General features: G+C 42.8%; 1 protein-coding gene and 1 long non-coding RNA gene across 2 annotated transcripts; one reads left to right on the plus strand and one right to left on the minus strand.

Annotated features, from left to right (window-relative positions):
* Positions 1-4,770: 4,770 nt before the first annotated feature.
* LOC310846132 lies at positions 4,771-6,305 on the minus strand. Its single transcript, XR_014565156.1, has 2 exons — positions 6,161-6,305; positions 4,771-5,012 (listed from the first exon to the last, which is right to left on the minus strand). It is a non-coding gene; the product is annotated as an uncharacterized lncRNA (long non-coding RNA).
* Positions 6,306-6,454: 149 nt separating this feature from the next.
* On the plus strand, positions 6,455-13,217 carry MRPL44 (mitochondrial ribosomal protein L44). Its single transcript, XM_083742202.1, has 4 exons — positions 6,455-6,652; positions 8,930-9,398; positions 10,871-11,049; positions 12,909-13,217. The coding sequence occupies exons 1-4, from the start codon at positions 6,489-6,491 to the stop codon at positions 13,078-13,080; spliced, it is 984 nt and encodes a 327-aa protein (XP_083598328.1). The 5' UTR covers positions 6,455-6,488; the 3' UTR covers positions 13,081-13,217.
* Positions 13,218-15,979: the final 2,762 nt, after the last annotated feature.

Below are 15,979 nucleotides of genomic sequence, written 5' to 3' on the forward strand. Positions count from 1 at the left end.
TTAATTTCTTATTTTTCCAATTAACTGTACCTTTTGCCCTTTGGATGTGTGGAGCATACAAAAAGGCTTTTATATTTCTCAGTCTAGATCAATATACTGCATCTAAAATCACCACTCCCATTATTGATTGTATTTTTTTGCTTGCTCGTAGATTTCTATTCAATTCAACCATTTGCACAACTCTTATTTTCTTACATTAATATACACTTTGTGTTGGATTTTAAAATATCTGTCTTCTTTGGGCAAATAAAAAATAGACATGAAAAGTATTTATTTGGAGGTGGGGTGGAATTAAGCCCTGCTCCTAAATACTTTTATGAGTAAAAGCTAAGTGAGCTGAGTGCTGAAATCTTTAAGAATGGTGTATGCTAATTTGTTTAAATATCAGTGTGATAGGCACAAATGGACTTCTGGATAGCCACTTTGCACAATGGGACTGCTTCTTGTCTTCCCATATCCCCCATGTCCTTCAAAATCAGATCTGAAGAGTTGGGGGTAGGCAAATGTGTGTGTGATAGGCTGCAGGAGGAAGGAAATGAAGTCTTGTTGCATAAGTGGAAATCCTGTGCATCACTGGATTTCACCCTTAGTTTCCAAATTGAAAGTGGAAGGCACCAAAAGACATCAGGCAGAACTGTATTTGGAGTTATCCTTATACAAAATCCAAATTGATGTGTTACCAGCAGTGAGTAAGTATAGTGGATGAAGGTGTTTGCAGAGCAAATAGCTTGGCAAAGGAACCAAATAGTAGATTTTCTACATATGCTTATAGGCTCTAGTAATAGGCTTTCTTAAAGTTAAGAATGAAGGGAAAGGTGGGAGTAAAATTTTGCAATTTAGGCATGCTGTTTCTTTGTCCACCCTACCCCATTTTTAAATAGTGTGTGAAGTGAGATACTGCCCATAATGTGAACTTTCAGCTATTTCACCACTAGTATGGGAGAAGCAGCGAAAGAAGCACACAATTTTTGTTTCATTCTTTTTCATGGAAGTTAGACAAGACCTTACAACATTTCTTCAGTAATAACAGGACAGGATTTGCCTGACTCCACTCGTAAGAGTTAAGTCCATTGCTTGTTGCTGTTTAGTCGTGTCCGACTCTTTGTGACCCCATGGACCAGAGCACGCCAGGCACTCCTGTCTGCCTCCCGCAGTTTGGTCAAAGTCCATTGCTACCTAGTGACTAAACTCGGTAATGATACAGCTACTCTGTGATGTGCAAGACAGTTAGCATCTGCAGCCCTTGGCCTGGTTTGCATGTCATGCTTTATTCTTGGCTACAGCTAATGGTTAGTGACGAAGGAGCTTAACAATCCTGGGCCTGGACAACACATTTGACTGAGCTCAGTATGGGGTAGGAGGAAGAAAGATTGAGGATAAATCCAGCTGCACAAGTCTGCACATTCATGTCCCAGTAAACCATAGTTTAGCTTACCATGATGTTTGAACCAAGCCATTGCTTATGGCTAAAACAAAAAGAGTTAATAAGCTTCGTTCAGGATAGTTGTAGGAGCACTGTAGCAGAACTCTGCAATATTTGTAAATTACTTGCTTTGGCTGAGGAGAACCAAGACCATGACTATTGTTGTTGTTGTTGTTTAGTCGTTTAGTCGTGTCTGACTCTTCGTGACCCCATGGACCAGAGCACGCCAGGCACTTCTGCCCTCCACTGCCTCCTGCAGTTTGATCAAACTCATGCTGGTAGCTTCAAGAACACCATCCAACCATCTCATCCTCTGCCGTCCCCTTCTCCTTGTGCCCTCCATCTTTCCCAACATCAGGGTCTTTTCCAGGGAGTCTTCTCTTCTCATGAGGTGGCCAAAGTATTGGAGCCTCAGCTTCACGATCTGTCCTTCCAGTGAGCACTCAGGGCTGATTTCCTTAAGAATGGATACGTTTGATCTTCTTGCAGTCCATGGGACTCTCAAGAGTCTCCTCCAGCACCATAATTCAAAAGCATCAATTATTCGGCGATCAGCCTTCTTTATGGTCCAGCTCTCACTTCCATACATCACTACTGGGAAAACCATAGCTTTTACTATACAGACCTTTGTTGGCAAGGTGATGTCTCTACTTTTTAAGATGCTGTCTAGGTTTTGTGGAGTTTGGAACAAACAGGGTTAAAACTCCGTGGTGTCCTGTATCTGGGAGGAGCTTGACGCAAAGGAGTGCCTTCACAGCCTGTAGAAAAAGTTCCTTTTGATTCTGCCTGAGAGACACAGCTCAACTGAGAGGCTGTGAATCGGTGTGCTTTTGGAAGCACAGAGAATGCAGGAAAACTCTGATGGAAGAGACTGATTTATGGCTTGTAAATAAACACTTCTAGAGATAAGAACCATCTGTCTTTGGACTTAATTTATCCCTTTCTCACATGGACTCAGGACCGCTGCATTTACTCTGCTGCTATCCTGCCAGGTCAGCGCTTCCAAGCAGAGCTGCCCAGAGGAAGCGTGGCTGGACGGAGGATTTATATTCATACGCATAGGTTTGTCATTGCTTTTCTCCCAGGAAGCAGGCGTCTTAATTTCATGACTGCTGTCACCATCTGCAGTGATCATGGAGTCCAAGAAAGTAAAATCTCTTACTGCCTCCATTTCTTCCCCTTCTATTTGCCGGGAGGTGATGGGACCAGTGGCCATGATATTCGTTTTTTTGATGTTGAGCTTCAGACCATATTTTGTGCTCTCCTCTTTCACCCTCAATAAAAGGTTCTTTAATTCCTCCTCACTTTCTGCCATCAAGGTTGTGTCATCTGCATATCTGAGGTTGTTGATACTTCTTCCGGCAATCTTAATTCCGGCTTTGGATTCATCCAGCCCAGCCTTTCGCATGATGAATTCTGCATATAAGTTAAATAAGCAGGGAGACAATATACAGCCTTTTCGTACTCCTTTCCCAATTTTGAACCAATCAGTTGTTCCATATCCAGTTCTAACTGTAGCTTCTTGTCGCACATAGAGATTTCTCAGGAGACAGATGAGGTGATCTGGCACTCCCATTTCTTTAAGAACTTGCATAGTTTGCTGTGGTCGACACAGTCAAAGGCTTTTGCATAGTCAATGAAGCAGAAGTGGATGTCTTTCTGGAACTCTCTAGCTTTCTCCATAATCCAGTGCATGTTTTCAATTTGGTCTCTGGTTCCTCTGCCTCTTCTAAATCCAGCTTGCACTTCTGGGAGTTCTCGGTCCACATACTGCTTGAGCCTTCCTTGTAGAATTTTAAGTATAACCTTGCTAGCGTGTGAAATGAGTGCAACTGTGCGGTAGTTGGAGCATTCTTTGGCACTGCCTTTCTTTGGGATTGGGATGTAGACGGATCTTCTCCAATCCTCTGGCCACTGCTGAGTTTTCCAAACTTGCTGGCATATCGAATGTAGCACCTTAACAGCATAATCTTTTACGATTTTAAATAGTTCAGCTGGAATACCATCACTTCCACTGGCCTTGTTATTTGCAGTGCTTTCTAAGGCCCATTTGACTTCACTCTCCAGGATGTCTGGCTCAAGGTCAGCAACCACACTACCTGGGGTGTACAAGACATCCATATCTTTCTGGTATAATTCCTCTGTGTATTCTTGCCACCTCTTCTTGATGTCTTCTGCTTCTGTTATGTCCTTACCACTTTTGTCCTTTATTATGGTAATCTTTGTACGAAATGTTCCTCTCATATTTCCGATTTCCTTGAACAGATCTCTGGTTCTTCCCATTCTGTTGTTTTCCTCTATTTCTTTGCAATGCTCGTTTAAGAAGGCCTTCTTGTCTCTCCTTGCTATTCTTTGGAAATCTGCATTCAATTTCCTGTATCTTTCACTATCTCCCTCACATTTTGCTTGCCTTCTCTCCCCCGCTATTTGTAAGGCCTTGTTGGACAGCCACTTTGCTTTCTTGCATTTCTTTTTCATTGGGAGGGTTTTAGTTGCTGCCTCCTGTATAATGTTGCGAGCCTCCACCCATAGTTCTTCAGGCACTCTGTCCAGCAAATCTAAATCCTTAAACCTGTTCCTCACTTCCACTGTGTATTCATAAGGGATTTGGTTTAGATTGTATCTTACCGGCCCAGTGGTTTATCCTACTTTCTGCAGTTTAAGCTTGAATTTTGCTATAAGAAGCTGATGATCTGAGCCACAGTCAGCTCCAGGTCTTGTTTTTGCTGACTGTATAGAGCTTCTCCATCTTTGGCTGCAGAGAATATAATCAGTCTGATTTCGATGTTGCCCATCTGGTGATGTCCATGTGTAGAGTCGTCTCTTGTGTTGTTGGAAAAGTGTGTTTGTGATGACCAGCTTGTTCTCTTGACAGAACTCTTATTAGCCTTTGCCCTGCTTCGTTTTGATCTCCAAGGCCAAACTTGCCAGTTGTTCCTTTTATCTCTCGATTCCCTACTTTAGCATTCCAATCCCCTATAATGAGAAGAACATCCTTCTTTGGTGTCACTTCTATAAGGTCTTGTAAGTCTTCATAGAATTGGTCAATTTCAGTTTCTTCAGCACCAGTAGTTGGTGCCATGACTATTAGTCCTGGCCAAATTGGATGCACATTTTATTCCCAAATGTAATGTATTTTGATCAAAACAAACCTTTTCATAAAGAACTCAGGAACTCTCAGAAGTTGCTGACTCATTTGTTAGAAGCCTGTATAAAGTAACTAAAGCACGAGTTTGGGGATTAAAACAAAGCACCTTTTAAGATAAGCCTTTGCCTAGAATTTCAGGCAGTTAATAGTGATGTAGGTAATAGAATCTCAAGGTAATAGTGATGATAAGGCCAGGAAAGTTGATTAAAACTCATGTTGGAGAGCAATAGCACCCAGGCACCGATCCAGGGCCTACACAGCCATTCCCAATTCAGATGTTAACAAAGAAATAGTTGAGATATCATCAATGTACATTGTGCTCCAGATCTAATCACTTCCTACAGATGTTAAATAGCATTACAGACAATATATGCAATGCTATCCTCTGGAATGGTTCTTAAAGATAAGACCTCATCTGAAGATCACAGTGTGGTTCACAACCTATATACGGTACACAAAATGAGAACATAAAATACATAATAAAACAAACAAAAGCAAACCAATAACCACACTCCCAAAAACTATTCAAAACTTTTCCACTTCCTTCTATATCAAACAATTTTACTTAAAACAACTCAGAAAGGCTTACATTCATCACCCGGTGTTTTTTGTCAGTCCTCACTGCAGCCCAGTGAGGTAGGCCGGGCTGACAGATAAGGACAGTCTGAAGACCACCCAATAAATTTATGGCTGAGCAAAGATTATAAATCGAACTGCCCAGTTTAAGCCCAGATTTCTGGCCTCTTTCTCTGTATTGCCCTTCATCTGAAGATCACATGGCAATTCACAAAGTAAGAACACAAAACGAGAACACAAAATACATAGTGGGACAAAAACAAATCAATAAGATACAAACATGTTTAAAAGGCCATAGAACGTTAATCAACCTCCGGACCTCTCAAGGAGGTATATGAAGAAGCACCTCAGAAGAAGATCTTAGGATCCAGGTCGGATCATATGGAGAGAGAGGCAAACTTTGAAATATTGCAGCCCTGAGCCGTATAAGGTTTTATTGGTAAAAACCAGCACTTTGAATTGGGCCTGGGAACTAACAGCCAGAGCTGTCAAGCCAGGATCAGTGAAATATGCTCAAACCATCCTGCCCCGCTGAACAACCTGGCCGCTTGAATTCTGCACCAGCTGAAGTTTCCAAACCACCTTCAGTGATCCAACCAGTGCCGGATTTACATATAAGCTAAAGAAGCTATAGCTTAGGGCCCCACTTTCTTGGGGCCCCCAAAGAAACTTAAAGGAAAAAACAAAACACTGGATGTACATTTCCAAAATATAAGATAAAAAACAAATAAAATAAAACCTACATACAGCAACAGTGTTTTGTGTTGTGTAGTCTCCTATGATGTATGTAATGGGCCCCACCTGCTAGCCTGCCCCCTAAAATATCACTGGTTTGCTCATTTTTATATATAGGGTGCCTACATTCTGCATGGACTGGTTGCATGGCAACATGTGCAAATGGCTTTAGATACCTATTAGGTCCATAAATTACCATCCAGCAAATATTCAACACAAAAAACAGCGACAATTTGTTGTTGACAAAGGACAGCTGGACATATAATGGGCCCCATTACCTTCAGTAGCGTAGGGCCTCATCAAACCTAAATCCGGCCCTGGATCCAACCTAGAGGTTACCAAAACATCGGGAACACTGGCTTTCCCTGTCCAGATGAGGACCACCGTGGCCACACGTCATTTACACGTCATTCGCCTTCACCTGATCGTAGGGGCAAACCTGCCCTACACTTTTCTCATTCACCTTTCTACAGCTAGGAAAAAAACCCCAGTCCCGAACTTGGCCGGAACAGAAAACGAAGCGGCGCTTGTTTCCGTACGGCGGGGCGGCCGGTGCGCCTGGTCCCCCGCTCCTTTCCCTCCCTGCCTTCCTCCCTTCGATGGAAAATGGCGTCCGCGCTGCTTCGGCCTCTGTTCCTTGAGGGCTCCCACCGCTTACTCTCTGCCGCGCCGGGACGCGTCGCGCTCCGCCCTCAGCCGCGCCGAGATAAGCAGCGTTGGGTCCGCGCGTATGTGGAGCAGCAGCGGCTGCTCGAGACCCCGAGGCCCCGGTGAGAGAAGAGGGGGGAAGGAGGATGCTTGCTTGCCTGTCTGCTGGTAGGACGGAGGCTTAGAAAGAGCGGGGACGAGGGCTGCTCGCCTTTCCCGCACGTCTCCTTCCCTAAGGCAGAGCTTTGACCGTCGGCTAACGAGCGTCCCTCGCCGAGTAGGGCTGCTGCCTTCGCTTGCTTCTGGGGTTCAGGAGAAATCAGGAGCCGAAAGGGTTTCTTTGGCGGGATGCGTGTCAGAAACTCGGGAAAGGAAGAAAGGAACGTGGGAATGGCAGGGTTTTTGGCCCCTGCCCCCAAAGCAGGCTGTTTCAAACAGCCCCGTCTTATCTCTTTGCCGGGCTTGCAAAGTGACTTCTTTTGAGGAGGTGGGCTGGCGAGAGAGACGGGTTGCCGCGGTCAGTCGTGGAGTGTTTATTTTTAGTTATTTTAATCAATTAATTTCATTTAAAAAAAAAACAATTTACCGCTTGATTGTAGGGGAGAGAGAGAGAGAAGCCTCAAGGCTGCTTACGAAAAAATATATATCTCTAAAACCTCCACAGCCGTAATTTGAAACATGCAGGTATTTAAAAAGCATGATAACGCAAATTAATACTCATACAATTTTTTCTAAACTTGTGGATAGGCTTGCCTAAATAAGAATGTCTTCAGCAGGCACCAGGGCAAGTGCCAGCCTGATACTGGTTGGTAAAAAAAATGGTAGGGAAGGAGGGCTGTCATAGTGTCTGAAATGAGAGGCTCCCCATACCTATAAGAGTGCATGGGTGTAACTGGGATTTATTTTAGGGGGGTGGCTTTATGTTGGGGGGGGGGCAAAACTGAGTTATCTGCAACACAATTGGTCAGTTGTCTATTTATTTAGTTGAAGGGGATGCAGCTCCCCCCCCCCCCCGCTATGCTCATGTAATAGTGTGTACTGTATGTATTTCCTGCATCCACAAAGGCTTCAAGGTGGCTCCCGCCCCATGACATCAGTTTTGGGGGACCAGAGAATACTTATAATCAGATACATGGAATATGAACTTGAGTTGAGATGACAGGTTTTTCAGTCAATCAAAACCATAGCTCATTACAACATAGAATAAAAAAAGCCACAAATCATCACAGTACAAAATGCTATAATGAGGCGATAGGTAAAACTGGAATTGAGTATAATCTATAAAAACTGACTTAGTTAAAAAATTGTAGTCAGCCCGTCAAATGGCATACCAACTGGCTAAGCTGGACCTATTTGCCACACGTGTTCCAAATTTTAGTTTGTAAGTAACTATTGACCATAGTGAAAAACAAATGGATTTCTTGCATTGTGGAGTAAAAGTAAAAAAATTATTTCTGATAAAGCAATTCATCATTCACTTACATTTTAGCTAGTAGTTAAATACCTGCTGAAGACTCATGTTGAGGATTCAAAGTAAGGATGCAAAATAGAGCAGAGTGATAGAAGGAAAAGGTTAAGAAACACTATATTGCTTGACTATGAGAGGGTTTTTTTTATTCTTGATCTCTGGGAAGAGGCATGGTGTCACAGTGAGGCAACTCCAGCAGTATGACACTGCAAAGGCTTTCAGAATGTCTGACAGGGAGTGCAAAGTAGGCAGGAGTTAAACAAGCCAACCGCATGAAACAAGCCAAGATCTGTTTGATTGTATGTGCGGTGACTTGTCCTTGTTTAATAAACAATGGCTTGATTAACAATAGTTTCACTTTGGCTTAGCAGGATGTGCAAACCAGACCGAAGCATTTGATTTCTACATGAATTTTATGCCTGCCTTTTCGCCACTTTGTTCAGCATTAGATAGTTTACCCTTGCATAAATTAATGTACAGTAAATTAAAGCTTACGTAATTAAAGATAGTGGGTGATATTCAACTAAGTCATAATAAGAGTAGAGCCATTGAAATTAAGGGACTATGGGTAATACCATTCAAAGTTCATCAGATTCTCTCTTCCCAAAATGTTTAAGCTAACAGCAAATAACTTGTCTTATTGGGCATAATGCCTTATTAAGCTTTGCATTCTTGCACTCAAGGTTTTCCTAAACTGTCAGAAACAAAAGATGGAACAATTGGGAATGTAATATTTGTTTTGTAAAATCTAGTTCAGAATGATCAGCTAGAGTTGGGATGGACAATCTGTGGTTGGACTCCATCAGCCCCAGCTGGCATGGCCAATAGTCATGGATAATGAGGGTTGTAATCCGACAACATAGCAGGGCCACAGGTTCTCCACCCCATTCAAATGCCTATCATTATTTTCTTGCTTTTTGTCATTATTTAGCTCTGAGAAACCTAACTGGGATTACCATGCAGAAATACAGGCTTTTAGCCACCGGTTACATGAGAGGTTTTCATTGGAATTCCTCAAAACTGCATTTGTTAACCGTTGTTATATTAAACAAGAAGAGTCGAGACGCCAAGAACTGGGACTAGACAAAGAAGCAATTGCCCTTAATCTCAAGGATAATAATGAACTTTCTCTGAAGGGTATCTCTTTTTCACGATCTTATCTCACGCGATGCTTGGAAGAAGCCTATCCAAAAATTCCACAAGCTGGCATTGAGGCACTTGTTAACTTTCTTACCAGTGAGGAATTAGTGTCTTATTTGGCCAGAAACCTGTCTCTACAAGACTTCACACTTTGCGCAGAATTTCCTGTGCCACCTAATGTGCTTCAGAAGACTTTCTTTGCTGTAATAGGAGCATTGCTTCAAAGTAGTGGCTCTCAGAGAACAGAGATCTTTGTGAGGGTAAGTTATTGTGCAATATAACATTGTTATGTATAGCGTAATTAATAGTTCTTTGGCACCCATCCAGGACTACAGTGCTCTCTGTCATAACACTTAAAGGAATGATAAATTGCATTCTGCTGCCCAAGCATATAGTGTGTAATCTCCTACAACCATGCTCTTAGCTTTAACTCCATGTGTGTGATTGAAGTAGAAACAATGCTGCAAGCAGCTTATGGCAGGAGTGTTTGTAAATTGTGCCCAAGAAAACCAATGTTGCACCTAGAAAATAGAACCTATATTACATTATATATTACTGTATTACCCAAGTTGTAGTTGGGAACTGCCCTGAGATCTATGGATATACAAATATTAATAGTAATTCAGGTACAGTATTTTAACCTCTATAACCCAGTCATCTTTTGGCATGGTGCTTTCATGCATTGATATCACTCCAACTTACTTTTGAGAATTGGATTACGTATACAAAATACTAACAGGGATTTTAAAATGTATAATTTTTAAAATGTTAAATGAAGCATTAAGGTTTGGAAGAGACAAAGGCCTGCATATGTACATTTAATACATCTGAAAACTGGAGAGCTCCCACTGCTAATTACAAAGCATGCATATCCAGCTATATTAGTAGAACTTTAATAGTGTTATGGCATTGTTTATTAGTCTGCTTACAGCATGCACATGTTTGACTACTGCAATAAATAGGGCTCTGGCCTGAGTTTGGGGCAAGGCACTTCACAAATATGTGGTTGGGTCTTTGTACTGCCTTCAGGGGTCAGAAGGACCACTAGCTTAACTACCTCTGTCCTTTTAGTGGGTGATTTCTGAGAACATGTGATGTAACTAGTAGGCTGTCTTGTATGCTTGATGTCTTTATCTGCATGCAGGCCTGTTGGTGGGAACAGGCACCAAATCGTAATGACTAGCTTTCTCTGTCCCCCCAAAGAGGGATGCAACATGTTCATCTCAGCTGCATTAATCTACAAGAAACTTTTTCCTATTAATATGCAAATAAAAAAATGTCCTTGATTGTGAAGTACTTAGTTCATCATAAGGTGTACTTAGTTCATCATAAACAGAATGATGTATCAGCAGTTAGCCTTTGCAAGAAATATAGAAATGTATCCAACAAGGTTCTACTCACTGCAGGCTAGTCATGCATTCATTATTTTTAGTGGATCTACTCAGAATATGACCAACATTGGATACAACCCATGGTCATGTAATCCTTAACAGTTCTGTTTGACTTTAAAGGATTGTATGTTTTTATTTCTTAATATTTATTTTAAAATATTAATCTGTGCTCTGTATTACTCCCAGCCTGTTGGCTATCAAGTTTTTCTGTCTTTGAACAATTAGAATTAACAAGATACATTTATAACCATGGCTCTTTGTAACAATCATCATCAATTAAAAATACATACCAGGAATCAAAGTGAACTGACATCTGAAATTTCTTCCATTTTTATATTTAGGACTTCTTTATTCCTCAAATGATAGGAAAAGATCTGTTTGAGATGTGGCATGTTATGAACCCAATGGGCTTGCTGCTGGAGGAATTGGCCAAGAGGAATGTGTCTGCTCCAGAACCAAGACTAACTCGACAGTCAGGAGCTAGCACTGTACTGCCCTTGTACTTCGTTGGATTGTATTGGTTAGTAAGACCTGAGATTGGTTTGAATGACCTTACTGGCTGTGTATTGTGAGATCATACTAGTCCTGCTTCTAGGCCCACAGGTTGTATGTGTGGATGTTGCATTTGAATCAGTGCATGAAATATATCACAGCCTAAGCCCTGACCATGCAATCAATGTAATCTGGGAACCAACCATGGCATATTGGTGAGTCAAATGTGATGCCCTCACAAGTAGATCTGCTAGGGCCTGTGATGTGGCATTGGCACTCCTAGCGGGCACTTCTACCCCACTTAGTTGGTAAGATAATCAGAACTGGCTTTTTATCTAGTCACATTTTTTGCTAAGGTGTGAGATGCATCTTATAAAGAAGCTACATGCTTCTGTTAGTTTCCACTCTCCAAAAATGTTAGGTATCAGTGTACCAATAAATCTTTCAGCTTGGCAGTTGTACAAGAAATGTGTGTCAGACTGTTCTGACAGGAGGAGACTTGTCTGGCATTCTTTAGCCTGATTCACTGTTCACTTCCTTGAAATGTCAGTACAGAAAGTGTAATGTCAAAATGTTAGGTTGCTGTGAATGCCTCAGATTTAGTCTGATGTATTTTTAATCTTTAAAAGGGAGGAGGAGAGAATTTAATTACATAACCAAGCTTTTGTCTTGACTTTATCTTAGTCCTACTATCGGCTTTGTTATCACTACTGTTTTATAGTTCATTCCTATCTCCTTGTCTTCTCTGAATACTTGGAGTAATCTTACAAATTCAATTCTTGGTTGTATAAACATGACTGTTGTTTATTTCCTGCCAAGTACTTAACTGGACTTCATTCTGAATTTGTTAGATCTTGTTACACAGCATGTAAGTTGAGGCTCAGTGAATTAGAATTGCCTGTGAATATTTATCACATGGCCCATAGGGACTTGGACATACAACTTAGGAAAAATGAAGGCAGTATTGTTGTTTCCTTCTATATTATCATATATACCGTATTTTTCGCTCTATAGGACACACTTTCCCCCCTTCAAAAATGAAGGAAAAATGTGTGTGCGTCCTATGGAGCGAAGACGCCATAGCCCCGCGACCCTCTCCCGGCTGGAGAGGTGACGCGCGGCTATGGCAGGAACCTCTATATCCGCGCGTCACCTCTCCAGCCGCGAGAGCGCGTGCGGGGCTAAAGAAGCCATAGCCCTGCAACCCTCTCCCAGCTGGAGAAGTGACGCGCGACTATGGCAGCAGCCTCTCCGCTGCGCCTTTCCACTGCTCCCCACCTGCTCTTTGGGCTGGTGGTGGGCTTACCCCCGCCAGCCCCAAAGAGCAGGTCAAAAGGAACCTGAAGCCTGGAGAGAGAGAGGGGTCGGTGCGCACCGACCCCTCTCGCTCTCTAGGCTTCCAAGGTAGCCGCCTGAACGCACCTTAAACGGCACCTTGTTTTAGAGGGGGAAAACAAGAGGGTGAAAATTCTCCCCCTCTCTGCGCAGCGCCTCCTGTCGCTTCGCTGAAGCGGCGCTGGGCAGAGAGGGGGAGAATTTTTTTTCTCTTGTTCTCCCCGCTCTAAAACAAGGTGCGTCCTATTGTCCGGTGCGTCCTATGGTGCAAAAAATACGGTACATAGTAAATGTTGTTTCTGTGCACTCTGGCTTCCATCATGGTGTTCTGTTGCACCAGAAGCGGTTTAGTCATGCTGGCCACATGACCCAGAAAGCTGCCTGTGGACAAACGCTGGCTCCCTTGGCCTGAAAGTGAGATGAGTGCTGCAACCCCATAGTCGCCTTTGACTGGACTTAACCACCCAGGGGTCATTTACCTTATTTACCTTTATCTGTATGCACAGTATTAATTAATTAAGACTTCTCATAAAAGTATTTCCTCTTTTTCAGTGATAAGAAGCTTCTGGCAGAAGGTACTGCTGAAACAATATTAGCAGCTGAAGAAGAGGCTGCACGTGTAGCCCTGCGGAAACTTTATGGGTTTACTGAGAACAGAAAGCCATGGGATTATTCTTCTCCAAAATGGGAGCAGAAAGCAGAAAATGCTATTAGCAGCAATTAGGCAGAAAAGGTCACTTCTTATGTGTGCAAGAATGCTACCTTTTAGAAGAACAAGATTTAATGAGTGAACTATTAAGAAACTAAGATTTTGAAAATACCAGTTTCCCTTACTGCTAATAAACATGTTTGTGGTACTTATTTTTTCTACTAGTTCATGCATTATGGTGTGCTGAAAGCTCTGTTAGACCTTGTTGCATAGGCTCAGAGCAAGTGTGGAGTACTGAGGGAACTCTACAATACAAAATTCTAGTATAATTTAGGCCAACACTGCATTTCAGATTCCCCTATAGCATAAAATTAACTCATAAATAGGAGTTATATAACAGCTAGTACTGACTCTGTCTTCTGAACATCTACGTGTCACAACAACTTTCAAAAGTTACCCAGCTGTATATATTTTCTCATATTACAAGGAACAAAAAAAGGAAGAAAATTGCTTTTAATTTATTCATGTATCCCAAATAATCAATATAGTCCATTATCCCAATCTCTAGAGTCATCTATTTCCATTACTTCCAAAATCCATTATGAAAAATATCTGCTAATTTCATCAGGCATGCTTAGCATTAATGGAACTGAGTAAAAAGCTACAACAAACATGTTAACCTTTGCATCCCATTTTTCTTCCCCTTCTACTTAAAATTCCTCTTGGTTGATTAAATCTGTTTGAAGAAAAGAGTAATCAATATGTAGCAATGATTCACATGAGCTACTGTCTTCAGCTTTCCTTTCATTGTGGAGAGAGGACAGTTCTTCATCCTTTGTACTCTGTTTATTTGAATTCCCATACTTGGAAGAGAAGATAATGTATCTCTCTTGAAGGGGAAGTAAAACTGAGATTGTGTCATCTTCCTTGATTACTCAGTGAATTCATGACTGTGTATAGTTTTATGACCAGGTCCAAGTTCTGCATTCCAGTGGGCAATGCTGGTTTGCAACACATTCTTAAAAAGGCTTCACTCAGTTTCAAACAACGTTCCCTTTTGCTACTTGCCTGTTGTTTGCTTCTGCAAATTTCTACTGGAATATTACTGTGTATGCATCTCTCACTGGAATAAACAAGAATTGTGCAAGACCAAGCATTCCAATGGAGCATGCAAAAATATATTTGCCACTGTGCTATGCACATAGGGATTTAGAAATGAAAATGACAGCTGATCATAGCTTTCAAAAAACATTAACCCATGCCCAAGCATGCTTTTAGTTCCTGGTTTTTTATTCTGAAAATGGAATGCATTTGTGGCATTAAAACCTTGAATTAGCTTCTTAAAGTGAAAGTAAATGTTAATTCTAAAAGCTGCTATTAGCTATAGAGAGCTTTTAGAGAGCAATTCTACACACATGCGCTGGTGTGTGTGTGTGTGTGGCGGGGTGGGGGGTAGATATGCTGCCGAATGATATGTACGTAGCCCAAGGAGATCAGAAAATGCAGAAACTAAAAATGGAATACACCCACCCCCAATCTTCTTGAAAACCCTGCCAAAGCCACCAGCTGGACTGCTCCACTAGAACTCCAGCGATCCAATTGAACTCATGACCATAGGGGTGGAATCCCTGCACCACACACCCCTGCACCACCTCAGTCTGCCAACCCCTTCAGGAAGGGGTTCAAATGCCCTTATCTGTTCACAGCCACAGTTCTGTAGCACAGCATTCTTAAGGGAGGGAGGCAACTTATCTGAGCAGAATGCCTGCAAAGTCCATAAGCAGCCCTCCTGGATGAGGGTTCAAGACACACCCAGGAGGGGTCAGTAGTAAAAAGGGGCCAGATGAAGGAAGCCACAGAGCCTAGCAAAAACAGTGAATGAATGGGACAGAAGAGCTTGTGGGGCTTGCACAGGTCAATGAGCTCTTTCTGCCCCCAGCTCCCACCTCTGGGAACCAATGAGACCAATCCTTTCCTTTCTGTTGCCTGAAAAGCAGGGGCATACCCAGGGGTTGGCACCAGTAAAGGGTGTGGACTCACAGGAGCACAAAAATTGCACCTCTCTATTCTGGCTCGGCTCCTCTGGCAAGGATGCAAGAGACCGAGACATCTCCTTGCCAAGGGCACAAGGGAGCCTTGGTATGCCTCTGCTGATAAGCGGAGCTCGCTGTGCTTGCTGTCAGTCGAAGTAGACAATGCCCTGATGGACCAGTGCTCTTACTTGGAGAAACACTCAGACCACCGCCCAACAACAGTGAACGTGGATAGCACTGCTTAGGGCACTGCTTTGATCTGCATACTGATTAACTCTGTTGGATCGGGGCCAGTGGATTTAAAGAGCTGCCTAGTAGTGGTTTGCTCGTATAGAACACACCCTCGCTGTGCGTGGGTGCGACACACACACACACACACACACACACACACACCCTTTTCTCTCACACGCTTTACCTTACCAACGAAATAGCGGAGTGGCTATATATGGCCTCCATCTTCGGATCCTGCCTGCTTCTGAATACAAGCAGCTGGGAAACAGCCGCGGAGAGGGCTATGGAGCTACCGTGTCGTGCCTACTGGGGGCCTTTTTGGCAGGCCACAGCTAGGAACTATGGACTAGACATGCCATGGGTCAAATATTTCATTAAAATCAGGCAAAATTGCGGGGGCAAAATCTCGGGGGGGGGGGAATCCTTTGCTGCTTATTGGCCGCCAGTTGTCCCATCTGTCTCCATCCCTTCCCTAACTGACATTTCTCTCTTTGACCTCTTCTCGCCACCTCTCCCTGCAACCGGGCCAGGTTGTTGTTGTTTTCGCCCCCTCTCTTCCTTCTCCTTTCCTATTTACTTATTTTTAACCGCCTGCAGGGTCACGCCAGGTAAGCATCTCCCACAGGGCGAGGTGGGGGGGGAGAGAATGAGACAGAACGGGGAAGGAGCCGCTGGTGGAAAGAATCCTCCCATGCGGGAGGGGGCGCTCG

The sequence above is a fragment of the Podarcis gaigeae genome, assembly GCF_964106915.1.
Source record: "Podarcis gaigeae genome assembly, chromosome: 5".
Taxonomy (NCBI): Eukaryota; Metazoa; Chordata; class Lepidosauria; order Squamata; family Lacertidae; genus Podarcis; species Podarcis gaigeae.